The 27948-nt window shown below is 39.4% G+C and overlaps 1 protein-coding gene and 1 long non-coding RNA gene across 21 annotated transcripts in view; one reads left to right on the forward strand and one right to left on the reverse strand.

The window, feature by feature from the left end:
- Positions 1-27948, reverse strand: part of MAGI1 (membrane associated guanylate kinase, WW and PDZ domain containing 1) — a 691563-nt gene that overhangs the window by 7808 nt on the left and 655807 nt on the right. For 7 of the 20 annotated variants that reach the window (XM_033210363.1, XM_033210358.1, XM_033210361.1 and 4 more), the window contains 8 exons: positions 26028-26111; positions 22401-22492; positions 20745-20937; positions 18089-18382; positions 14574-14777; positions 3739-3832; positions 3549-3609; positions 2343-2486 (listed from right to left, as the gene is read on the reverse strand). In XM_033210363.1, the coding sequence (XP_033066254.1) occupies positions 2343-2486; positions 3549-3609; positions 3739-3832; positions 14574-14777; positions 18089-18382; positions 20745-20937; positions 22401-22492; positions 26028-26111 (1166 nt within the window). The remainder of the gene's footprint in view (positions 1-2342; positions 2487-3548; positions 3610-3738; positions 3833-14573; positions 14778-18088; positions 18383-20744; positions 20938-22400; positions 22493-26027; positions 26112-27948) is intronic. The other 13 variants (XM_033210371.1, XM_033210359.1, XM_033210370.1 and 10 more) reach the window with 7 other exon arrangements.
- LOC117083101 lies at positions 1042-26042 on the forward strand. The gene is made up of 3 exons (XR_004436945.1): positions 1042-1176; positions 24373-24510; positions 25955-26042. It is a non-coding gene; the product is annotated as an uncharacterized LOC117083101 (long non-coding RNA).

The following is a 27948-nucleotide window of genomic DNA, read 5'->3' on the forward strand; positions in this document are numbered from 1 at the left end:
TGAGTTTTAAAATTCATGTATGGATTCACCAAATATTTATTGAGCATGTGGCAGAACATCTACTGCTTTGGATGTGGCAGTGACAAAAACAAACAGAAATCTCTGCCCTCATGGAGATTATATTCTAAAGAGGGAAAGACAATTAAGAAAATTAGAAACCTACATGTATGCCGAATTACATGATAAAGGGGGAAAAAAAAGCAGTAAGGGCATGTTAGTGGTTGGGGAGGGAGCTTTTAGGAAGGCTCCCATGATTTCTGCCTCCTTGCATTCACAATCTGTGTAATCTCCCCCTGCCTTTGAATGTGAGCTGGATCAAGTGACTTGCTTCTAATAAACAGAATATAGCAAACATGATACCAGTTCAAAGATTAGGTCATAAAATGTCATTTGTCTCTTTTCTTCTCTCCCTTGTTTGCCCTGATGCATGTTATGAGCCATCCTCTGGAATCCCATGATAATGAAATGAGGGACTGCCTTATAAGGCACTGAATCCTGGTAACAGCCACGTGAGTGAGTTTAAAAAGCAAATCCTTCCCCAGGGGAGACTTCAGATGAGACCATAATCCTGACTGATACACTGAATGCAGCATTCACTTTGTGTCAGTCACTGTTCTAGGCACTGGAATTAAAGAATAAATAAGACAGGGCAGATCCCCACTCAAATAGAGCTTATATTCTAAAAAGAAGAGAAATAGCACTGGCTTTCAAGTCTACAGTCTTTAATTTGAATCCTATCATTTGGTAACTGATTTGCTCCCAGTACTTAGCTTTCTGGAGTTTACTTTCTTTTTTTTTTTTTTTTTTTTTGAGACGGAGTCTTGCTCAATTGCCCAGGCTGGAGTGCAGTGGCGCGATCTCGGCTCACTGCAAGCTCCGCCTCCCGGGTTCACGCCATTCTCCTGCCTCAGCCTCCCGAGTAGCTGGGACTACAGGCGCCCGCCACCACGCCCGGCTAATTTTTTGCATTTTTTTTTTTTTTTAGTAGAGACAGGGTTTCACCGTGTTAGCCAGGATGGTCTCCATCTCCTAACCTCATGATCCACCCACCTCGGCCTCCCAAAGTGCTGGGATTACAGGCATGAGCCACCGCGCCCGGCCTGGAGTTTACTTTCTTACTTGTAGAAGAGGCTGGTAACAACACCCACGCCCACTAAGCTGCTGGCATCAAATCAGGTAATACATGTAAACCTGTCTTGTAAACTATACGCCATTATATAAAATAGCAGAATAATATTTCACTTGATCAAAAACATTTTTAAGTGATTAAAAGGCAAGGGAAAATAAATTCCTTATGTCTGAAATTCAAACAAAAGAAATATATACCACCATGTATCTTCCCTTGTATATGTACATGCAAAAAATAGGATATGAGAGAAACTGGTATACTGTTTGACCCTGGACACTATATTTTTACTACATACCATTTTCGTAAAATACATTCATGCTCTACCTTCTCAATTTTAAATGTTAAAAAATTCACTCTGAAGAAACTTAAACATCAAGATTGTGGCTTCAGTGCAAGTGTTATGATCCTCATCCTTAATCAGTTTTTCCCTTTTTCTGCTGAGGCTCAACTGCATTCACTTTTTTTCCTTTCCTGGCCTGACTGTCTTGATTTCTTTTAATTTGTTGTAAATGGCTCTCCATGGGCAAGTCCCAATCTATGTGACCTATCTATGAGTAGATGATTTATGTTTTCTTAATTATCTAATCTGCCCAGGAGAACAGCACATTCATCTACAGTAACAGATATTAGCGAAACAGAGCAGAGTGGACTTTTGGCATTTATGTATTTAAAATTTGTAGCTCTTACTACAGAGCAACTCTGAATATTCATGCCACAGAGCCCTGGCTCTTTGCTAAGACAGAGAGTAGACTTGCTCTCTCTGAGCCTAAGGTAAGACCACTGGTAGCCAGCTAGAGGATGAGTAGACCTCACTGCCCAGAATCTACAGGGCCACATGACTTTCTTGCTCTCTAAGCATCCCAGGGTGCCCCAGGATTCCTGTCAAGTGATGTGCCTGCCCCATGACATTAAGCACAAGAACTATAGAAATAGGCTCTGAAAAATATCTACTTTAATATGTTTATAAGTAATTTAAATCCCTTATTCCCTATATCAACCCCAAAGAGTTAGTTGGAAGTGTTCGCCTAACTTTAGCAGCTATAATTGCGCTTTAGGGAAAAATATTTGGTAGGGTAGGAGTCATGCATTTAAGAGAATCATGAAAGCTATAGAAAATGTAATCCTTATGAACGTTAACATTCTAACAATATATGACAAGAATTCACTGCAGATGGTTTATTTGCACCTACCCCAGACTCCTCTCTCCACTTACCCTCATCTTTCCACACCTCTCTGCAGGACCGTCCTCTGCTAAGCGCAGAACATAGAGGTCCATGTTATACTCTCGGCCTCCTCGAAGGCTAAAGCCAAATCCCTTGGCTCCTCTTTCCAGTTCCACAGTGTAAAAATCTTGCTCCTATTTAAAGAAATTAAATGCAATCATTCTAGGAGAATTAATATCCATAGGAGTCTTCCCAAACATTCTGGGCAAAAAGGCACAACCTCTATCCCCATCTTGGTGACTCTTGTTTATTAATCATCTTGATTCATCCTCATTAATCTCAGAAGTCAGAGATCCAGAATTTGAAAACATTTATGAGCATGTCTAAATGCATGTGTGTATTTAATGTAACATATGTGGATTAAAATTTAATCAGTGAGGCCATGATTTGCATTTGGGGAAGGACAATTCCTCATTACATGATACCAGTCACCTGGCTGCTGGATGCCCAGCCAACCTGACCTGTGTCCAATAAATGCTGACTGTGCCCATCATGAGGATACCAACAAAACCTCTCCAAATCCTGGTCAAGGAAAATTACGAAGGGACAACCGAAAGCCCCCAGGCAACCAGTAAAGGAGGAACCCAGTTGGGCACTTGTAATACCAGCTACTCAGGAGGCTGAGACAGGAGGATTGCTTGAGCCCAGGAGTTTCAGTCCAGCCTGAGCAGCATAGTGAGACCCCTGTGTCTTAATTAAAAAACAAAACAAAACAAAAAAAAGGGAATCTGTTTAATTTTGCATCACCCAAAGTTCCTCAAATTTGTTTTACCTGCTATTATTTTCACCCTCTCCCTTGCCATCCTGAAGACAGGTATTTTGCTCTACGGATCTCACCTTAAATTCCCAAGCCTGAAAAACACCTTATCAAAAAGACATTTTCTAGGCAGAAGCATGTTTATGAAAACTATGAGTAGATATTGGCTGCTTTGCTTTCTCTAACTGCCGATCCTTGTGACAATTACTGCTTTTCATTTTTTTTCCCCTAGAAAAGGCTATCTAGGAATATTTCAAGGTAGCAAAATAAAAGGTTATTTCCTAGAAAATCAAATGTAAGTATATATTTGGTAAATCACCTCACAAAAGGTTATTTATTTTAAATTAAAGGTGCTTCAAAAAATACCCCCATCAAAATAGCTTGAGAAAGTTGGAAGGAAATGTGCAAAGTATAGAGAAAAAAGAGAAATGGTGCTCACCTGTGTTGCCTGGGGTGCTTTGAACTCAAACTGAGATTCCTGCTTTGGTTTGGTGGTATTCCTGCCGAAGTGAGAGAAATAAATACAAGAGCAACCCATTAGGAAACTGAGAAAGAATCAAGGACATATATTGTCATGCTGGGAGTTACTTTTTTCCCCTTTAACAAAGGAAACCAAAGCCATGTCTGACCTTGTCTCCTGGGTCCCTTGCTGAGAAGGGGTGTGTGTGGTAGTGATGGTGGCGATCTTCTCTGCATTGGTCAGCAAGGTGGCATTCGAGGACTCTGCAAAGAGGGACAGAGCATAAAGAAATGAAGGCTCCAGAGAAGACATCCTCCAGCCAGGAGGTGTGCAGAAGCCCTGTATCTGAATAACAAGTGTGACTTCTCTGTCCCCATTTCAAACAGTCTGACTTGAATTTCTAGATAATTAGGAGTTTACAAACCATTTTAAGATCTTCTCTGATGTGGGTCATGCATGTCCCCATGACCCTCCTCCCAAACAGACACCTCCACAAGTAAAACGCAGTTTGCCAAAGAAAACACTGCTCTAAAATTCTAGCCAAGGTAGGTGTTTCTCACTCCCCCTGCCGCCACTGCAAAAAGGCAATCCCATCAAAGTGCTGCATCACAGCACAAGTCTCTCCCAGAACTTTAAAGGCTGATGATAAATGTCTCTGCCAACGCTTCCTGCAATTTATCAGCAATATTTAGTGGGTCTGCTTGATTTCCTCAAGTGAATATTAAAATCAGAAGTGTACTAACATCTTGTTAAACACACATATAATATCTACTTTCTTTCCCATTGCTTTTAATAAAGCACAACTGAAAATAATGGAACTCTTGACAGATCTTGTTTGGTATCACTCATGAAAAGTCAATTTTAAAATCTGCATTAGTCAGAGCCAGAGTTTGTAAATATAAGTTATACAAATCATGAGGCCACCTCCATGAAATGAATATGATTATATCCCCATATAAGTTGACCTTCTTCTCCACTAATCACATTCACAAGCAACTTCATTATCTCCAGAAGTTTGGAGATTTTGAATCCAAAAACTCTCTTAAGTGCAACTACAGACTGCACACGAACATGCACGTACTAAAATATAATCATTCCTATAGTGATAGCTATATGTTCTTTACTAATAATTTCTTCATTAAGATCAAGGCAAGTAGCAACCAACTATGAGCAAGTTGTATTTTTAATATTTAATTGTAGGTTGACTGAAACTTGCCATATATTTTCTAATAAAGAAAATGCTAAATGTAGTGTTAGTTTCCACTATAAGATTCACCTGTGCATGCCCATTTAATTCAGTGAACCATTAAGCCTAGAAGTTACCAGGAGACCTATGGCTTATAGTAGGCACTTTCATGTTTGCTGAATACATGTATCTTCCCATCAGATTTAACTAGTATATGGGAAAATATGTTAACCATTCCAAACTGAGATACTTGGAATATATATCTTTCCACTGCAGTTCTGGAACAAAAGACATCCCACAAATCCCAACTATCTGTGGTCTATCTTCCATTTACATTTCCCAAGGATCTTACTCAGCTTTGGTCTGGTTTCCTGTTATTTTATTTTCATGATACATAGTGGTTAAAAGCGTGGGCTTGAGATTCAGACCTGGGATCAAATCAACTTTTTTTTTTCTACTCATTAGCTGTGTGCCTTATTTTTCTCATCTGTTAAAAGGAGGTGATGATCATAATTCCCTTCTCATGGATAAAAGTATATGCAATGTTTAAGCTCTGTGCCTGACATACAATAAGAACTCAGTACACATTTATTACAGCTACTAATTTTATTACTGAGACCTTGTATAAGTTATTTAAACTCTCTGCAAAATGAGAAAGTTGAAATACGATTTCAACAGTTAATATACTGCAGCCATAAAAGCCCATTATGCTAAGGCACAAGAAGAAGAAGAAAATAACTCAATCAAATGAATTGCTAGGTGAATCCCATTCATGTTTTGGGACAATGTTTCCCACAATCTGTTTTACCAATCATTTCCTATGCACTCCTCTGAGTCTTTACTACACCAATAAGTCTATGACCGTCCAAGCTGGGGAGGTGGTGTTTCTCAGGCTTGCTGGGAGACAGTTTAGCACAATGGTGACTAGGTCAGATTCTGGAATCAGACTGTCTTATCTGACTTTGCATTCTAGGCTCTTCAATTTCCTGGATGGGACTTAAGCAAAGTTACTCAAATTCTCAGTGCCTCAGTTTTCTCGTCTGCACGTTGGAAATAAGAAAATTATCTAAGGAAATTGGGGTAAAGATGATCCATGAAGATTGTTTGGAATAGTCCCTGGCACACAAAAACTGCTCAGAAGTGATAAGCATATTTTTAGTACCATGTATTATTGTCACAATGTTAAAAGCATATTGTTGGTATATTTTAATGACTGCTATTATAACAGAAAATTATTTTCATAGCTTTTGGAGGAATGCTAGCTCCTTCATATGACTCCCAGTTGAGGGCAGTTAACCAGCAGAACCAAAGCGATGAATCAGTGATATTTCATAAAGTATGCTCACTGTGTCACTAAACAGGACAAACAAGCTGTATAGCCATCACTGTGACTCTCCAGAACTTTCATAAACACATGTATTGGTCTTTTAGCAAACTTCATATTGCTCATTGCAATTAATTTTATGGAGACTCTCAGAAATTACCAGGTTGTTCAGGCCATGGGGAAATCATAATCAGGATACTAAAAACAATGTCTCCTTGTAATCAAAGTGATTATAATTATTGAATTGTACAGAGGTTCCTCTTTAGAGTTCTTGTGTGTTGTTGGTAGCCAGAGTTTTCTAAGCAGATCAGATTCCATTCTCAAACTATTTTTATTTTTCTGCTGCTTTCATGATTTCATGAGATAATCACCCAACACACAGAATTCCTTTATTATTTTTATTCCTATCCTTTATTTGCTATTTTTTTCCTCATCTGTAGTCTGTGAAACTCTTTTTTGGGTTGAAGTATAATTTTAAGCATGGTAAAATTAACATTTAACATGCAAATGTCGAATTAAGCTTGCTGAATTTTCCTCATTTGTTATTTATCTTAATCTATGAACTACCATCATTCAATGATCATTTAAATGTGCCAAGCACTGTGCTAAGTCCATTACCACACATATTACTTCATTTAACTCTCACCACTCAATAAAATGGGTATAATTATGGCCCCAGTTTACAAATGAAGACACTGGGGTATAGAAAAGGTAGGTAATATGTCTAAGGTCACTCAGGCAGCAGGTGGAGATACTGGGAATGAAATCCAGGACCTGCCTGACAGTGAACTTTTAGTTTTTGGTTTATATAGGAATTATGTGCTGGTATCAAGGAAATCACATCCAACTGGAATATTCCTTTCAAATAAGAAATAATTTTATTTTACTGTATAAATACTATCAACTTCACCAAGCAGTATCATAGACGAATTAAAACATGAAATATCCTGCTTTGACGGCTAGATTTTATAAACCATCTTCAGAGCAGCACCAAAATAATATTAGGTATACCCTAGATTTCCAGGATGTTTTTATACTATCAATAAAATTATACTTGTTTTAGTGAACTTTTAATTCTTCATTTGGAATTACACCAGGATTATATTTGCTGAAATGCTCTCTAGCTATTTAAAATGCAGAGATGAGTCCATTATAAAAGAGCTTTATCCCAAAGCAAAATTGTCCACTTATGGTAGAAAGAAATATAAAAGAAGGGCCTGTAACAAGAGTATGAGTCTCCCTGCCCTCCAGCAACAGTATTAGAAAGAGGTGTCAATGTATTCGACTTTTAAAACTGCAAGGCACGTGGACAGATTAGGTACTTTTATGACAAATTCCAGAAAGTACCCAACATCCTTTATTAAACAGTGTTTACACCTACTTTAGCTCTCCCAGAGGAGTGAAAATGGAGATTACTACACTTTCCATAGCAGTCATGTATCAAGAGAAGCAAACCCTAGCTCTCACAGCCCTGTCCAGGGACTATTCCAAATCTCGGCACTTACTCTTCCGACAGCAGCTTCCATCTTGGGTTTCAACCTATCTATCTGTGACAAGCGATTACAATTCTAACCTTGTTCCCATGTTAATATCCTTAGCCTCCCCTTATGGAATCCACATTGAAAGCCAAGCAAATCAACAACGGATACAATCATTCCTGTCATAAATATTTTACTGGATAAACACGTATGTAACAAATATCTACGGGCAGCACGGGAAAATTTGAATCCCATAAATATTTGAAAAGTTATGGGAGACTTTTTACTATTCTAATGCCTTTGCCAAGGAAACAGCAATAACTATATGTTGCCAAGCTCTACCTCCTACACAAGCAAATACTTTGAATCAGAGTGATCTGAAGTGCAAATTTAGGACCATTATTCAAATAAAGCATTTTTAAGCTCCTAAAGATTTTCATGTTGAACTTGATTCAATCTGATGATTCCATGTTACCTGGCTCAGTAAGTGTCTGTCCTTGTCTGATTAAAGTCTCTCTCCTACTCTATGGGGCATCTCCATACAATGCAAATGTTTGACTTCTTAGATTTCAAGTTCAGATTCAGTATGTTCAGCTATTCTCTGGGCCCTTCTGTACTGCCATTGTGTATTTATTCATTCATCCCTTGCCCAATCTCACAGGAGAAAAGGTTCTGCCCTCCCCCATTGTCCACCCTGGTCCCAAAGAGAATCAAATTAGCAAAGGTGAGGACTCCCCAAACCTTGGCCTGACCAAGGCTGTGAAAACACTCCTGCCAGACCTTCTAACATACAATAATGCCAAGGAAAGAGGAATCATGTTTTGGAGGTTTTGTTGGAAAAGTTAGAGAGAAATGTGGGAAGCAGAGTGAGGGAAACTAAAGACTGAGATAAGTGAAACTGGAGAAAGAATGAGGCGACAGATGACAAGAACAAAGAATTAGGTAGCATGAACTAGACACGGAAATGGACTCAGAGTAGACTCAAGCACTGCACAAATGACACAGCATCTTTTCAAAGGGCCTCCTGGGGTTTCAAGAATAATATCCCAGATGTGATGGATTCTTTTTTTTTTCTCTGAAGACAGTCTCACTGTTGCCCAGCCTGGAGTGGGCAGTGGTACGATCTTGATTCACTGCAACCTCCGCCTCCTGGTTTCAAGCAATTCTTGTGCCTCAGCCTCCTGAGTAGCTGGGACTACAGGCATGTGCCATCATGCCTGGCTAATTTTTTGTATTTTAGTAGAGACAGGGTTTCACCATGTTGCCTGGGCTGGTCTTGAACTCCTGAGCTCAGGCAATGTACCCACCTTGGCCTCCCAACGTGCTGGGATTACAGGCGGGAGCTACCATGCCTGGCTGCAGATGTGATAGATTTCTAAGAGCTCAGAAACTACTCTGAGTTAAGGCCTTCAGTCTCCTTGTAGATATCATGAAACAAATGGCCTTTGGGCCACTTGATGAAGTAAATATTAGAGTAAAAGATCTGAAGGAGACCTGAGGCATCGGCACCTCCATTGTACCTTGGAATCAACTATGTCCAACACACTTTCACAGAAAGGAAGTGGATCCAGCGTGATTATCTCTTCACTGAACTGTAATGGTCACCTTTGTCTTCTAGGGGTTTGCAAAATCCTCTTGGATCTCCCACATCTTTTGAGAAATCTAACTTCCCTGCTTCAACTCTAATTTCCAAGATGCTGTTTCTCAGACCCACTTAAAATATGAGCATCACCGTGAATCCGGGAGGCAGAGCTTGCAGTGAGCCGAGATCGTGCCACTGCACTCCAGCCTGGGCGACAGAGCGAGACTGCGTCTCAAAAAAAAAAAAAAAAAGAGCATCAAATATTCATCCTTTGCCAGACTTGATTCCCTTTACCTGGCTTCTGGCACTTACAAAGTAACTAGAGAAGAGGTTTATTATCATATCAACCAAATTTCTGAAACATCTTGGATGAAATCACATGCTCAGCAGAACATGTACTGCCATAAAAAATATCAATCCTCAACTATCTTGTACCAGTTTTATGTTTACTTGTTTCTAACCAAGGTAGCACAAGATATCTATGTGAATTTTGTATTTCCTATGTATTTAAATTTTAAAATTGCCTTTATAATGCCAATGTTATTGGATAATCCACCCTGCATGATAATTTTTGGTGTTCAGGCTTAAAAGTTTTTTTTCCGGGATATTTTATTTTGTTTGTTCTGAGACAGGGTCTCACTCTGTCATCCAGACTGGAGTGCAGTGGCATGATGAGGGCTCACTGAAGCTCGACCTCAACCTCCTGGACTCCAGCCACCCACCTGCCTCAGCGCCTCCTGTCCCCTGCCCCAAATAGTTGGACTACTGGTGCAAGCCACCTCTCCTAGCTAATTGTTTTGAATTTTTAGTAGAGACAATGTCTCTACTACTATAAAAATGTTGCCAAGGCTGGTCTGGAACTCCTGAGCTCAAGTGATCCTCTTGCTTCAGCCTCCCAAAGTGCTGGGATTACAGGCATGTGCCATTGCACCCAACTGTGTATCTCATTAAGTCAACATCTACTATCTACACTGTAGAATAAGTCACTTCTGAGTATTTATGTCTTTACTGACTTCATACTCTTTTTCTAAGCTCTTCACTTGGGGAGTACTTTCTTTCCTTCCTGTTTTGGACATTCTCATTCCCACAATAAGATTGACCAATTATAAACCCAGAAAATCAATCCCTGGGTCCTGTTCTTTTGGGTTAGTCTGTTTGATATCTTTCCATGGCATGTAGATAAATGTGTCTAAATTCATACACAAAGCATACCTTGGAGATATCATGGGTTCAGTTCCAGATCATGGCAATAAAAAAGCAGGTATTCCAGTAAAGTGAGTCATGCAAATTTTTTGGTTTTCCAGTGCATATAAAATTTATGTTTACACTATACTATAGTCTATTAAGTGTGCAATAGCATTATGTTTAAAAAAAATTACATACCTTAATTTCAAAATACTTTATTGCTAAAAAATGCTATTAATGATTATCTGAGCCTTCAGTGAGTTGTAATCTTTTTTTGCCGATGGAGGGTCTTGCCTTGATGTTGATGCCTGCTGATTGATCAGGGTGGTGGTTGCTGAAGGTTGGGTAGCTGTGGCAACCTCTTAAAATAAGACAACAATGAAGTTTGCCACATCACGGGGCTCTTCCTTTAACGAAAGATTTCTCTGCAGCGTGTTGCTGTTTGATAGCATTTTACCCTCAGTAGAACTTTTTAAAAAAAATTGGAGTCAATCCTCTCAGACTCTGCCACTGCTTTATTAACTAAGTTGATGTAATAATCGAAACCCTTTGTTGTCATTTCAACAAAGTTCACAACACCTTTACCAGTAGATTCCATCTCAAGAAACCATTTTCTTTGTTCATCCATAAGAAGCAACTCCTCGTCTGTTCAAGTTTTATCATGAGATTATGGCAATTCAGTCACATCTTCAGGCTCCACTTCCAATTCTACTTCTCTTGCTATTTCCACCACAAAAGAACTCCTGCAGTTCCTTCCTCCGCTGAAGTCTCAAACCCATCAAAGTCATCCATGAAGGTTGGAGTCAACCTCTTCTAAAATCTTGTTAACGTCAAATTTTAACCTTCTCCCACGAATCATAAATGTTCTTAATGGCATCTAGAAGGGTGAATCTTTTCCAGAAGATTTTCCAAGTCTTTCCAAATGGATTTTCCAAATCCATTAGAGCCACCACTATCTACGGCAGGCATAGCCTTACAAAATACATTTCTTAAACAGTAAGACTTAAAAGTCAAAATGACTCCTTGATCCATGAACTACAGAACGGATGTTGTGTTAGCAGGCATGAGAACAACATTCATTTCCTTGTACATTTCCATTAGAACTCTTGGGTGACCAGGTGCATTGTCAATGAGGAGTAATATGTTGAAAGAAATTTTTTTCCCCCTAAGCAGTAGGTCTCAATAGTGGGCTTAAAATATTCAATAAACCACAGCACAACAGATGTGCTGTCATTCAGGCTTTGTTGTTCCATTTATAGAGCACAGGCAGAGTATATTTAGCATCATTCTGAAAGGTTCTAGCATTTTTCAGAATAGTCAAACGAGCACTGGCTTCAACTTAAAGTCATCAGCTGCATTAGTCCCTCACAAGAGAGTCAGCCAGTCCTTTGAAGCTTTGAAACTAGGAATTGATGTCTCCTCTCTAGCTAGGAAAGTCTTAAATGACATCTTCTTCTAATAGAATACTGTTTTGTCTACACTGAAAATCTGTCATTTTGTGCAGCCACCTTCATCTATGATGTTAATAATTAAATCCTCTGGAAAACTTGCTGCAGCTTTTATATTTGCATTTGCTGCTTACCCTTGTACTTTCATGTTATGGTGACGGTTTACTTCTTTAAATCTCATGAACCAACCTCTGCTAGCTTCAAACTATCTTCTCCAGCGTTCTCCCCTCTCTCAGCCTTTATTGAATTGAGGACTTGCTCTGGATTGGACTCTGGCTTAAGGGAATGTTGTGGTTGGTTTGATTTTCTATCCAGACCACTCACACTTTCTCCATATCAGCAATAAGGCTGTTTCACTTTCTTAAAATCCGTGTGTTCTCTGGAGTGGCACTTTTAATTTCCTTTAAGAAATTTTCCTTTGCATTCACAACTTGGATAAATGTTTAGCATGAGGGATCTAGCTTTTGGCCTATCTCAGCTTTTGACATGCCTTCCACACTATGCTTAATCATTTCTAGCTTTTGATTTAAAGTGAGAGATGTGTGACTCTTCCTTTCATATGAAGAGTTGGAGGCCATTGTAAAGTTATTTACTGTCCTAATTTCAATATTGCTTTATCTTGGAAAAGGTCTGAGGAAAGGAACAGAGATGGGGAATGGCTAGTCAGTGGAGCAGTCAGAACACACATGACATTTATTAATTGTTTGTCCTCTTATGTGGGTATGGTTTGTGGCACCCCCAAACAATTACAATAGTAACATCAAAGATGATTGATCATAGGTCATCACAGCAGATATAATAATAATTAATACTAATAAAGCTTGAAATACTGTTAGAATTACCAAAATGTGACACAGAGGCACAAAGTGAGCAACTGCTGTTGGAAAAATGACACTGACAGACTTGCTCCAAGCAGAGTGGCCACAAACCTTAAATTTGTAGAAAATGAAGTACCTGCAAAGTGCAATAAAATGAAGCGCAATGAAAGGAGGGATGTCTGGACCACATTTGGCTCTCTCAATCACTTCTCACTGTATTTTCTGGCTTCCTTCATCCTTCCCATTAGGAACCTATGTTCTATCATCTGTGACCACTTTCCTAAATTGTAATACCTTTCCAGAGTGGTGAATTGGTGGAATGAACTCCAGACCAGTTGGTAAATGACTAACCATGCATTTGAAGGAGGGTGAAGTAGACCATCATTCAAGAAGCCATTTTTTTGCTCCATATTTAGTGTGGGATATTTTTGGCACAGAGAAAGTTTTCTGTTCTTGGAATCAACAATTTTCAAACATTTACTGTTTGGTCTTGCATTTACCTTTTCCTTAAGGCACCGGCTATACCTTTCAAATCTTGAACTATAAAAAAGTTCACTTTCTAGCAGTTAGTATATAAAAATACTCATTTGGTAAATAACTTTCAGATGAAATGTCTGATTTTCTTATTTTATAGATACATGGCATAGAGTTTTTATCACACTATCTTTATAAACCAGATTTTTTTTGAGAAATACTCACTGACTTTTAGACTATATATTTTATAACACGTATAGCAAGACTAAAAAAAGACATTTAAACATTTTGGGACAAGTGTCACTTTCCTCTCCAGGGCAGTGTAAGCTTAGAATAAAGTGAATATTCAGGATCTAATTCTCTAAAGGATCTATACTTCCTGACATTAGTGTAACAACTTAAATTTTTTTTTTTTTTTGAGATGAGTCTCGCCCTATTGCCCAGGCTGGAGTGCAGTGGTGCAGTCTCGGCTCACTGCAACCTCTGCCTCCTGGGCTCAAGCGATTCTCCTGCCTCAGCCTCCCAAGTAGCTGGGACTACAGGCATGTGCCACCATGCTAGGCTAATTTTTGTATTTTTAGCAGAGACAGGGTTTTACCATGTTGGCCAGGCTGGTCTCAAACTCCTGACCTCAGGTGATCCACCCGCCTTGACCTCCCAAAGTGCTGGGATTACAGGTGTGAGACACCGCACTCAGCCTCAACTTAATTTTTATTAAACATGAATAATACAATGAGTATTGGTATTTTGTGCTGGGTAACTTTTTATTGTGAGGGCTATTCTGTGTTCTGTAGGATGTTTTGAAGCATGTCTCACCTCACTAGATGCTACTCGCACCCACTGCAGACAATGCCAATGTTCCCTGAAGGGCAGAAGTTATATAAAAGAACCAAAGATTTGAATTTAACTAATCAAACAAACAAATAAGGATAGGCCTAGTTTAATGCAGATACAATCTATCAAAAATATAGAGATTTCATTCTTTCTTCATTCACATACAAAAATTAGGGACAAATCCAGTAGACACAAACTCTTAGATTCTCCCATTAAATAAAAAACTTTGATACATTCACTTATTCTAAAAAACCATAGTATTGGCTCTGAATTGCTACCATGCAGGTTTTGTCATGTCACCAGATTATATAGTTCATATTATACATATCAGAGGATCTGTACTACCTGTATTAAAACTATTTTATAGTGCTGAAGACAAGGACACAAAAAGCTAAATAAGTTGAGGAAAGGGTGAAGATTTTTCTGAAACTTTTATATCTGCAGCAAGACAGGGTCACAGGGCTAAAGGATTAATTACATAAGAGGGTGAGATATGGGTTAGTAAGAGTGGCTCACATTTACTTAATGGGTATATTTTGTTAAGGATGAATGAAGCTGCCACTAAATTAACACTATTCAGTTACATGAACACTAACGAAAGAGAGAGAAAAGGAAAAGACAGACAGAGAGAGAGAGAGAGAGGAGAGAGAGAGAGAGATAATAGGTATACTTTACCATCCCCAGGAATGATGCGGAGGGTAACTGTGTTTCCTGCTTCCTTGATTAGGTTCACAATGTCTGAATGGGATTTGTTGGTGATGGAACATCCATTTACTGCCAAGATCCGGTCTCCTACTTTCAGCTTGCCACAGCGGTCAGCAGGGCTCCCCTCAATAATCCGACCTATTTTGTGAGGCATAGCCACACATGCATTGCCTGCTTTGATATTGAGTTTTAATTTTTTTAAAGTTACGTGGGAATATAGCAAAGGGAAGAGAAAAAGGGTTGAAAAGGGAAAGAGAAGGTTAAGTGTTAATTAATTAAAGCATTAAGCAAATGTTATTAAAGGAGAGCTCTGCACCGATGGTCAAAACATTGGCAATACTCAGGGTGTCTGTAGGAGGAGCTACTGCCCTGAAACTAGAATCGATTGCTGCCATCCCTTCCAGATTCAAAATCAGGGGAACCCCCAGGTTTCCTCCTTAAACCAATTACAAAATTTGGGATAGCTGGCAACTTCAAAGATTTTTAAGAGCCCCAAAATAACTCGCTGTTGGCTTATTTTGGGACTGCAAATGTGAAACCCAAGGCTGGGATGGATGCTTTTACTCATTCTGTGTTCATGTCACTTCATTTTTGCCAGCTGTTGTTTAAGCTTCTGCCAATGTTTTGTTCCTTCTCTGTTGAGAAAAATAATCACTGGGCATCTGGTGAGGCATAAGTCTGCTAGCACCAAAAATTCAATCTGAAAACACCTAATGAACAAACACTCAGATTTTCTGCCTTCTCCCCGGAATGATGAAAGCTTTAGAAAATGGGCATAATTATAAGAGATGAGCCAAGAAAGCACCCAACTTGAAGCTTATTTTTCCTTTTAGGACCTTTCCTCAAGCAGCTAGTCTTATGTGCTTTCAGAGTGTGGCCCGACTGGTTCATTAGCTCTGAAATCATCCTCCTGCCTCACAAAAATCCCCTCAAAGGACTATGAAAATCTAGTACCTATTTAGGCTGAGGACACTGATCCAAAGCTAGGTTCAAATCTTTCCTCACCCTTTTTCCTTTAATCATCTCCTTTCTCATCATCAGTTACTGCACATCCACAATATCAAAGACCGGGAAAAGCGCATTTGGAGAGAAAGGTTTATCGTGCACTTTGAGGCACTGCAAGTCATTGCTAACTTCTAAAAAGAGGTGGCTGGCTTTGAGGCCTGATACAGATTTCTAGTTAATCTAGTTAATCATGTATTGAGTTTCAAAGTTCTTATGCATATTCACCTACTTTGGGAATTTGTCTTTCTGGGGACTATGAAGGTAGTTATGCAGTTGAGTTTACCTTTTGGAAAGGGTGACAAAATTAACATGAGGGACATTACAACTAACTGAGTAGGCTCTTCTGTCATAATTTGGACCTTAAGGGTAACGTGTGTGGGAAAATGCGCTTTAATTCCTTTGAATTTCAGCAGATTTGCCTGAGCTTGGATCACAGGATGGAACATCAAGGTAAGATAATTTTTAAAAGTTAACAGTCTATTAGAATACAACAGGTAGGCGTGCTGGAATGCTCCCATACTCAAATTCAAGGTCTTGACTAAGTTTAGTTGATCTCCAAGGACAATTGGTATCACAAAGGTATCGAACAGCAGGTCTGAGGAAAGCTCAGCAAAGCTCAGAAGTCTCATGCAAGGTATTAGGGAAAGTTTAATTTGTTCGTTGTAAGAGCCAAAGGAAAACAATCAAAGACCAAATTGTGAGTGTGAATACAATATTCATTATATAACACATAACCTGCCACTTGACATATATGCTATTTCTTTCTAGAAGGTGAAACTGACAATTCTGAAATAGTTAGGAACATCACAGGATGCATGGAGACAGTCAAATTGTAAATCTGAAGAAAATAATTTGGGATTTCTTTCTCCCCTCTTCCTTCTCTTTATTTTTATATTAAGCAGGAAAGTCTCTGAAATAAATTTTAAAACAAAACCAAAAAACCTTGCTTTGATTTCAGGTCATCCATCCATGACATGCTATGATGACTTTATTAATGTAGCTCAAAAAGCACTGTTAGTAATGGGCGTTTGTTACTGCAGCCACACATGCATTGACCTGGCTGAGTCACTGTCCCCTGTTAAACATAAAACTTATGGGGAGACAGCTCTAGCAGGAAGCAACACACCAAGACTAAGTGGAGGCCAAGTGAGTTCTACTGGATGAGAATGCTAAAGGGGTGTAGCACCTTGCTGATCCTAGCCAGTTTCCACGTGGGTAAGTCATTCAGGGATAGAGCTGAAGTACATGAAAAGCCTGCACAGCCTGCACAGCCCTTCCCCTTCTCCCATTGTATTCCATAGTAAGTAACAAATGTGCTCGGGAGATAACAAATGACTTTTTACTCAATCAGGAAGGTGGATCATTTTTGGAGTGTACATCTATAATCAATCCATCGCAATGGGAAACATTCATATATCACTAGTTTCTGCAATCATCTGGGTTTCTATTGGTCTTTGCTAGTGTACCCAGCAGAGACTGAACCTTCTGAGAAAGTGACAATTGTGTTTCTACATACTTTGCTGAAACCCTCAGTCTGGATGAGACAGGAAAATCAAATGACTCTTAACTCAGATTTTAACCAGACTTTAAATCAAGCAACAGTAAAAATATTATTTAAAATTTTAAAAAATTCTTATGGGAATACAGTAGAGAAAGAACACAGATGAGGTGGACTAGCATCTCCTGTAGTATTTTTATTCCTTACACCTCTATTTTTCCTAGAGCATTTCTACAGCCGTATGCTCCTTGTAAAAACTCTTAAGATATTCTTAAGACCATTTTGAGGCCCTTGCAATTAGTGCTATCCTATTCAATACCTTTCAAAAGCTTTGCTTTGGCAAAAACTGTAGACTCTGTATGCTGTCCAGGGGTTGCTATTCAAATTTCTTTTTCTTTTTCTTTTTCTTTTTTTTTTTTTTCAGATGGAGTCTCGCTGTGTCACCCAGGCTGGAATACAGTGGCACGATCTGGGCTCACTACAAGGTCCACCTCCCAGGTTCAAGCGATTCTCTTGCCTCAGCTTCCCAGGTACCTGGGATTACAGGCACGCACCACCACGCACAGCTAATTTTTGTACTTTTAGTAGAGATGGGGTTTCACCATGTTGGCCAGGTTGGTCTCAAACTCCTGACCTCAAGTGATCCACCCGCCTCGGCCTCCCAAAGTGCGGGGATTACAGGCGTGAGCCACCACGCCCGGCTGCTATGCAAATTTCACGCAAATCTGATGTATGCTTTAAGTTGTCTGTGCGTGATCACATTCTCAGGGTGGAAGTTGAAAGGGCCAAACAAATATTCCCAACCTTCAAAAGGGAAAAAGCTACCAAGTCAATTCCATCCCCAATTAAGTCTTTAATTACCCAGAGCAAGAAGCCATAAAGCATTTCTGCTCATGAGGTCTGGCTCAGCTTTCACTCACAAGAGAACAAAAACTCTCAGGCATGGTAGGAAATCCTGGGCGATTTCACATTCAGCACTCACCAAAGGTCGTGCCTGCTTCGGGCCTGCTCACCGAGGACACGATGACGAAGCCGAAGCCCTCGTTCTCCCCACGCCGGATCTCCACGTCATAGGGCTGCACCACAGTGCTGACCACGCCGCTGCCCCCGCCGCCACCGCTGCCAATGCCGCTGGTGCTGCCGCTGCCCGAGCTCACTGTGTTCAGCGAATTCTGGCTGCCCTGCGGGGTGCGCTTCTCTTCTGTCAGCGAGGCTGGCTGGTTGCTACTGTGATGAGAGGAGGCTGGCGAGGGTACCTCGTTCTCGGTTTTGGGTACTGTAACAGAGATGCACGCATACATCACCGTGTCCGGCAGCCCCTCCATCCTGCTGCCCATCCCTTCTTCCCGCAACTCCCGTAAGAAATCAAAACATGAACCGAGGGGAGGAGACAGCATCTGGTTTCACAAAACCTGGATATACAGATTGAAAGCAGCTTCTCGACAAATATTAGCCATTCAGTATCTACGAACATTGATCCTACTTAACACCAAATAGGACTCCCAAATAGTGTTTGTTATTTTATAGCATGCTATATGTCGACATCCACACTCAGAATCAAGTTTGCAGCAAGATCAACCTGCTGTGAAATATTTCCCCATTGCACAAAGGGAAGGGCCTAAGGGTAGGTGAGGGCTACATCCGCGAAGACCACCATCTTGGCTTCATAGATACAGCCTTGGATGCACGTTCACATTGTCATTACTTTCCAATCACATTTCCACTCAGCTTTTTCCATCTGGCAACAAACAGTAAGGTGATGGTAACGTTGAGGCTACCTGCCCTATGTGGGGTTCATGACAACACCTGTGAGACACACATGCTTCTTTTCTTAGCTTCCAGGTGTCAACATCTACTCTGATCACAGAACCGGATACACTGGCCTCCTTCTGAATTTAGTCACCACGCTAGTGTTACTAAAGTGCTCCTAAACAGCCAACAGTGGAACCAACTATGCCAAAAACAAAATGTGTGTTGTGTCCAAGTTTTGGATCAGACTGTATTTATTTTCAAAAGCTTCTCTTTTCATAGATTGTTTTAATTGTGGAAAAATAAGCATAACAAAATTTTAAACCATTTTTAAGCATACAGTTGAGTGGTATTAACTGCATTCACATTTTTGTGCAACCATCATCATCATCCATCTCCAGAATTTTGTCATTTTCCCAAATTGAAACTCTGTACTCATTAAAAACGAATTCCCCTTCCCATTTCCTCCACCTCCCACCAACCATCATTCTGCTTTCTGTCTCTATAAATGTGACTACCCTAGGTACCTCATATAAAGGGAATCACTATTTCTCCTTTTGTGACTAGTTCGCTTTGCATAATGTCTCTTCATAGTTTTGACATGTCTTTTACACAGAGCTAAAAATCCAAAATATTTAATATTTTAAAAAATAAACCTGAAACAAAAAAATCACATTTCCTTACTATTTCTATTTGGGCCAGGGAAGCCAGATAGTTTTCATCTCATCTCAAAAACCAGTTCTAGCTGACTGCTTTTAGCTGCATGAAATACTATGTTAAGAAGGATTGTGAGGCCACAAACAAGCTCTAGGGACATAACCTACAGTAGATGAACACTGTCTTCCCTGGATGCAGGAGGTAGGACTCTCACACTGGAATTTAACACCTTAATTCTATAATTAATCATATACCACTTAAAATAGGTTATACTTTAAAAAAAAAAACAAAAACAAGGTACCAATTAATTTGATCTGACAGGTATCTGTTTCACTAATATTAATGCCACGAGAATTCATAATATTTCAGGCCATATTTCTCCAGTAATTCAACTGATAGAAGACAATCACCTCTGCTGTATTCTGGGTTCTGTCTGAAAGGTTTCAAGGTGGGAGCTGCATCCAAAGGTGAACAATCAACGTGAGCTTTCAGGAAGCTGGTAGGTCAAGAGAAAGGACAGACACTCACACAATTCACTGTCTCAAAATGGCAGATTCTGATGTGGAAGTAAACCATGAGTCACTAGAATGGCAAGGAGGGAATGCTAAAATCTGAAGGTAGTCGGAGGAAGGAGGAATTTCCGAGGGAAGAAGGTTATATTTGTGCTGAGCCTGAAAGGATATGTAGTATTTTGAGATTTAAAGTTCACAGCTTATGGGCAGGAAGAAGGAATCAAAGCTGACCTAGAACTGGCTGGCTCTACAACTTTCTTGTAGAAAGAAAAAAAAAATCTTGGTTTAATACATAGGACAGTAAGAAATCAGTAACTTTTTTATGAGCTTATTTTTTGCACAAACCCACTTTTTGTTCTCTTGATATGAAGCTACAACTCTTCTGACTTTCATAATGACCTCATTTGTTGAGGATTATCATCAAATGAAGAGGATGGCTAAGTTCTGATTTGCAAGGAGATAGAAGGGAAGTAATATATATTCAACAAGCCTTCCTCTGGAAGACTTTGTTGAACATATGCAAACGGCACATTAAAGTACTTTAGAATGACAGCAATTTTTGCAGGGTTTGAGAGAAGCAAGCCATCTGGAAATTCTGAGCTTGATCACATTTGCAAACATTTGCTAAAATAGACGCTCAAGGAGGCAGACACAGGAAGGAGGCCTTTTCTGTGAATCAAGTGACAACGCACTGTCTGAAGGAATGAATGAAATACATACCCGCAAAAACCACTTTACGCCGCACTGTGAGATTGACGTGGCCTTGTTTGGCAGCTTGTTGCATAAGCTGGACCACAAGCTGGTGTGATTTTCCAATTACTGGCGTCCCATCTACACAGATTAATTCATCTCCAGACCTCAGGCGGCCGTCGGTATCAGCAGCACCCAGTGGTACAATGTGACCAATATAAATCTGTTGAATAATTGAACGATGGATGAAACACTTCTCTCCTACATTTACTGTGACATCAATGGCCTTCACATCTCTGGGAACAATTCATTCATTCATGTCTGCAGGCATGCCACAAACATTTATTGAGCACCCACTGTGTACAAGACATTGCGCTAAGTATTGCCACAATTATTAAATGGTGGAAAGAATATTTCTTGCTTAGTTTCCAGATGTTTATCTGTGGCCTACTGACAACTCACTCTTTCTTTTTCTCCTCTGCAGATATAAATCACTTTTCTCCCTTCATTGTACAACCTATTCTTCTTTCCGAGCTACCTAAAAACTCTCTTTCCATACAACTCTGCTAATAAAATTGTAATATTACTTTTATTTAAGAGTCTAGCATCATGCCTAGAAACAGGGAATATGTAATAAATACTCTTAAATGAATGAATGAAGCAAAAGTTGGTTGGACATCTCCATTTTCGGAGTCTTTTAGCACCTGAAAGCAGAGCATTCTTTATAGTTAGTGTCTTGCTGTTATATTTGCCATTCACTAAACCTTAGCTAGAATACTTGTGCCTGCCTTGCCTTTCCAGTAGACGATAATGCTATAGTTACCTTTACATGGCATTTATAGTTTGCAAAGAACTTTGACAAAATAGTTGCTAAGAACATGGATTCGAGTCAGACCTTATTTGTCAGTCCCTCCGTTTGGTAGCTCCGTGATCTTGGGCAAGGTAATGAGCCTTTCTTTTTCTTAATGTGAAAACGTGATAAACTGGTGGGTTTGATGGATAAATGAGAGAATGTATGTTAAGAGCCTTTAGCACAGAACCTGGCACATAGTAAGCGCTCGATGAATAATGGCTGTTATTATCACAAGGAAATTAACAATACCTATTTTAGTTCTCTTTTCTTCCTTCAAAAGAACCCTGTTATGTTATTCTAAATTTATTCCAAAATGGAGGTCACTGAGATCCAGGGAAGTTCAATGTTTCTTGACCCTTACTCAGGGTTCTTTCTCAAGTTTTGTAAAGGCAGGGGTCTGACATTCTCCAATCACTGTCTCATAAGGCTTTGTGAAATACTCTCTGCACACCAGCAACTCAATATACAAAGCCCGGTACCTGCTGGCAGAGTGAAGGGACCTGGCCAGAAGGACCAGGCTCACTGTTATATCAGGTGATGATTATCCTGTTTTGCTTTCTGTTTTTGTCTCCCTTGGGGAAAAGGGGTGGTCTACAGAGGCTGCAGCTGCCACTTTTCACAAACACTCATACAAACTTTTTAGAAAGAATCTAGTCTCTTCTTCCTCAAGACAAACAGTACTCCACAAAACCCAGTGAAAAACCCATACTACTCAAGATGAAAGAGTCAGTGTTGCATCTAGCTGGACAAATCTTGGTGATTTGTCACTGTTGCCAATTTGCTTTGAAGTCTTAGAAAAATATGCTGGCGAGAGAGATGAGCAAAAGACTCACAGGTTCCCCTGGTTCATTTCCACCCAGAATCCTAAATCCAAATCCAGTCTCTTTTCTCCAGAGGAAGATATCCTGTTCCTGGTAATCTGGAACTGCAGAGAGGGGAGAAAAAAGAGATGGATTATTTTTCTAATAAAAGCAGTGATACCTCCAAGATGAACACAGTTGCAGGACAAGAATGGTGGTGCTTGATCAGATGGAAGCTTTTCAATATAGGCAAAGAAACAAAATACTCTGAACAGGTATATAACAGAAGACATAGGGATAAAGTAAATAGTGGAAATAGTCACTGAGCCCTAAAGTTCTTCAAAGGACTCATTACTGTTTGATAATTCTGAATCAAGCCCAAGCCATAATCCTTAACTACAAATAGTCAGCATTAACTGCTTTCCTCAGTATTCTTGCAGGGGGAATTAAGTAAATTAAAAGTATGATGTGCCACACCACAAAGCAGGTGTCCATGTCCAAGAACAGAACTCAAGCTAAGTCAGAGCCACCTCTGAAGCCGGCTCTAAGGATTCTGAAGTCATGTTAAGTCACCAGATGTTTCCTCTACTAGAGGATGAAAGAGAACAGCTTGGTTTAAACAGACTTTCTGATTTATCTTTAAGTCACTTTCTTCTTCCTTAAAATAATTAAGACTAGCAATGCTAATAATTTGCTAGATCATTTTTGCCAAAAATTACTCTCAAACATCCTAGTATTTCTGCATACAGTCAGCCCTCCATATCTGTGGGTTCTGCATACTTAGATTCAACCAATCACAGATAGAAAATTTGTTAGACCTACAATGGTTTTAGCTGTGATGAATACATAGAGGTTTTTTTTTCTTGTCGTTATTCCTAAGTAATACAGTATCACAACTATTTACATGGCATTTGCATTGTATTAGATGTCATAAGCAATGTAGAGATGATTTAAAGTATATAGGAGGAGGTGGGTGCAGTAGCTGACAGTGGCAATCCCAGCACTTTGGGAGGCCAAGGCGGGCGAATCGCTTGAGCCCAGGCATTTGAGTCTGGGCAACATAGTGAGACCTTGTCTCTACAAAAAAATAAAAAATGGGTCAGGTGTGGTGGTGTGTGTCTGTAGTTCTAGCTACTCAGGAAGCTGAGGTGGGAGAATCGCTTGAGCCAGGAAGGTTAAAACTGCAGTGAGCCATGACTACCCCAGTGCACTCCAGCCTGGTTGACAGAGTGAGACCCTGTCTCAAATAGATAAATAAATACATAAACAACAAACAACCAAATAATATAGGAAGGAGTGTGTGTGTGTGTGTGTGTGGTGTGTGTGTTCCACACAAATATTATGCTATTTTCTAGGGATTTAAGCATCCATGGATTTTTATAACCTTGGTGGGGGATGCAGGTATCCTGAAACCAATTCCCTGCAGATACTGAGGGGTGACTGTACAAAGTTGATTAGGATTTCAATACTATTACCAAAATCAGCCAGGCCTCCAAATCCTTAAGATCAATGGTGATGACAAAAAGTCTATATTAATGAATCATATATCTCATTGCCAAATGGCTGATTTACTCTAGAATTTGCCTTTGATATTTCAGCATTAAAAGTATTAATTCATTTTCCAATAACTTGGTATTTTACTTTCAATGCTCAGTAATGGTCCAGGGCTTTAAAATGAATATCTTGTTTTTTAAAAGAAATGTAATTTCCATAAGAAAATACTTACTATACACGAAATTGTTCTATACACCACTCTGTTACTTCACTAAAGTAAAAGAGGGTTATTTCTATTTAATTCTTACTTAATATTTTAATGTATACATTGGGTGTTTTATGACCTATAAAATGACGTATCTTTTATTTAAAGGGAAAAAATTATGATTCAGTTGCAATGAATCCTAAAGGAGATTTTCAAACGCTGTAGTGCATACCTTCTTATTTAATTAACTGGATTTGGGGCTGAAGGAAAGTGCAGGCCTGAGAATTTAATTCTTTTCTTCTCCAGTTTTATACAACGGAATAGGGAAGAAGGTGGATGTTTAGCTTTTAGGCTGGCGAAGAGATGTCCCTTTTTAGTGATTCACCCACAAACTTAAAATGTATAGTGAATGAATACACCAACAGACAAGAAACCAAATGACCAGTAAGTACAAATCAGAGGAGTTTGAATCTGATCTTTTTACTTGAGCTATCTCAGTGCCAGGGCTGTAAATGGGTGCTTTCTATCCACTGCTTTTATTATCATTGCTGAGGCTAAGCTGCAAAATACCCAGAACATGGAGCTAAGCTACAGCACAGGACTCCCATAAACACAATTGGAGAGTAATATTTTCTTGAGCACGCTAAGGTAACAATATTTTCTTTCTGTTCGAGTAGCTGGCTGAAGGATATTTGCTGTAATAGCCTCAATGAAACAACAAATTAAATCAAGTTGTGTCTCCGTCTTTGGTTCACTCAAGCAGGAGGATTATTACCGAAATAGACCACTGGTGCTGTCCAGCCAGCACTGGGTTCCTGGCAGAGTCTGTTTTAGGTCTGCTGAGTGTGTGGCCTTTCTGGGAACAATGAAAGGGCCTCTGCAGAGACTTCCAGCCCAGATCCATTTTTCTCAGCATCATTTAACACCGGAACACTTGCCCATCCTACAGTGACACCAAATGTAACAAGTTTCTGCCTACTGTTGCTCATTTAGGTGTGACCTAGCATGGTATGGGAGGTTGTGGCCAACAGATTTAGGCTTATCACACCATTTAGTCCACATGAAAAAAAAAAAAAAAGCTTCATTTCCTTCTGAGAATCAGTGGGAAAATGGCAAATTTATTTAAAGGTTTTCTGTTGAAAAGGAAGATGCACACTGACACTAGGGATGTTAAAGACACAACAGTGAGCCAGAAAACACAGATATAAACATCGACACACAGACATGTTACAAAGAAAGTCTTCTGCTACTTCAATTTTGGCATTTTAACAATTCTACTCTTCTACCAACTAAATGCCATTTACCCCAATATATAACTTTGGCAATAAATCAGTACTGAAATACATTATGGGATTATGAAATTTCTCCCTTCTGTGTCCTCCGAGGCCACCTCTTCTTAGAGGCATTGAAGTTTCTAAACTACTTCCCCTGAAATGGTTTCCTTCCTTACTTCAGGCAGATTTTATTGCAATTAAGTTTTTAGGTGGCAGTAAGGTAGAACCATTTTTCTGATATTAGTATCACTTTTTTTTGAGTGAGGCTAAATCAAAGAGAGCTAAGAAAACCTTGTCCAGTTTTCATTTGTAAGCCCTTGCATATGAACAATTTCTGCAGTTAGTCTCCTTTTGGTAATGCCAGTGACAATGCAATAAAGCAGTCAAAAGACTTTCTTTGATAATTAGAGAGAATGGAACCACCAGGTTTGCAGAGAAACTTCCTGGTGTCTCCATTACTACAGACATACTAACACATTTCCAGACTTGACAAGGGCATGCAAAACCCTTTTTATTCCATCTTGTCTTTGGTTTGCGTTTGGTCAACAAGAGCTCCAAGGCACTTCCCTTCATGCCCCTCTTTTCTTCCTTCTCTTTTCTGAACTTCTCCCCAGGCCCCCAGACCAATGAGAACATCAAACAAGATGAATGAAAATGGAGAGACAAAAGTTTTCAGCAGATCCTTACTCGGACATTCTCCAAAATTCGTGGAATTGATTTCTCTCTCTCTCTCACCCTTGCTCAATCCCGATGCAGGTGAAGGTGACATGGCTGGAATATTAATTTCACAATTTTGCAAAGCTTAATGTACATTCTTTCTCTTAGTTCACTTTAATTTAGTTTTGACTGATAAGGAACAGGCAGTTCAGCTTTCACAATAAAGGTCATGGCTGTTATTTTAAAAGACCATAGTTCGATTCCATTTTTTTTTTCTTTTTTTTTTTCACAGTGCTTTACCTGTCAAAAAGCTAGAATTTACAATTGCACCATTGAGAGTTTCCTATAACTCCTATTACCATCTTAAACTCTCCTTATTTAATGACACTCTAAAGTACACATTCTTGATTGGCCTTACTTCAATCATGGTTTGTCTAAACCCTTATTGCTTTTGGAAAAATTTAAGTATATTTGTGCTACCATTAAACTACAGCATTTATTCAAAAGTGTATCAAGTTCAGGATGAAATTCATTCTTGTACTAATATCTGTTCAGGTGAATTCTAAGCATTTCAAGCCAGAACAGTCTTATATTTAGAGATGCAAATCAATGGATCTATCAAGAGAACTGAACAAACACACAAATACTGTCATAATAGCTCTTAAAATCTGGAGGTACACCCAAGCTTCTTAAGCTTACTATGATAAAGAAGCTCAATTGCCACTTCCAAACTTGTAAGCATGTCTCTCCAAGGCAAGACAGATTTACAATGTTGGTTAATAGGACAGTTTTGAGCTTTTTCTTCCAAACTATATAGTGAACAGGCAAAGTCTCAACTACAAGCCTTATTATTTCTTTTGTAGTAAATGCTACTGGATGTGATCTGATTCTCCTAAACATTTACTAATAAGACTGCATCACTGTCGTTTTTAAGATGTGCACAATTCTAGAGAAACTATAAAACAGGCAACATGGCTTTTAAAGGACTTCAGTGCTCATCTTTGTTTTTAATTAAACATTGAAACCCTTCAAAGGGATTCATGAACACATGTGCAATTCAGACTGATTCATTCTAATACTGCGGCCTTGAGAGATGGCCATATCAAAAATATGGTACATTGCAACAAATTTAGACCATGTGAAGGAATGCGATCACAGATTGTGTTCATCTCCACATTGCCCCTAATAATAAAAGAAAAGAAAAAGAACAATGTATTTCCAACAAAAAGAGGGTAATATGGCACAGTTAAGCTGCTGTTGCTGACTTCAATTTTCTTGTTTTTCCTGGAGTACTCTGCTCATTTTACTGTCTTGGGGAGAAGGGGCAGGGAATCACATCTAACAAGGCTATACACTTTTTTCTCTTTGAAAGACAAGATACAAAACAACCTAAGGGAATGGCAGAAACTGATCTGAGATAAAGAAAAACACCGATTCAAAGACAAGATTGATGCAGGTTCATTCCTAGGTGCTGTGAAAATAAAATCTGTGACAGATACTGAATAATCACCATGGGGGCCAGGGGGAGGTCTCATCATTATCCTCATTTAGTAGTGAGGAAGAAATCAATGTGAATCTTAACATCAATTAGGTTGCTACTATCTATCAGTCAACTACAGAGCCTCCAATTACCAAAAAGGAATAGATTCCCATTTGTGCTGCTCTATCCGATTCCTCAGATGTTAAAGAAAGTGAAGGAACAAAACTGGCACCATTCTGAATATTTCTTTTCTTTTCTTTTTTGAGACAAAGTCTCACTCTGTCACCTAGGCTGGAGTGCAGTGGCATGATCCTGGCTCACTGAAAGCTCCGCCTCCCAGGTTCCAGTGATTCTCCTGCCTCACCCTCTCGAATAGCTGGGACTACAGGCACACGCCACCACACCTGGCTAATTTTTGTATTTTTTAGTAGAGACGGGGTTTCACCATATTGGCCAGGCTGGTCTCCAACT

This window comes from Trachypithecus francoisi, unplaced genomic scaffold (genome assembly GCF_009764315.1).
Source record: "Trachypithecus francoisi isolate TF-2019V2 unplaced genomic scaffold, Tfra_2.0 Lachesis_group0, whole genome shotgun sequence".
Classification (NCBI taxonomy): Eukaryota; Metazoa; Chordata; class Mammalia; order Primates; family Cercopithecidae; genus Trachypithecus; species Trachypithecus francoisi.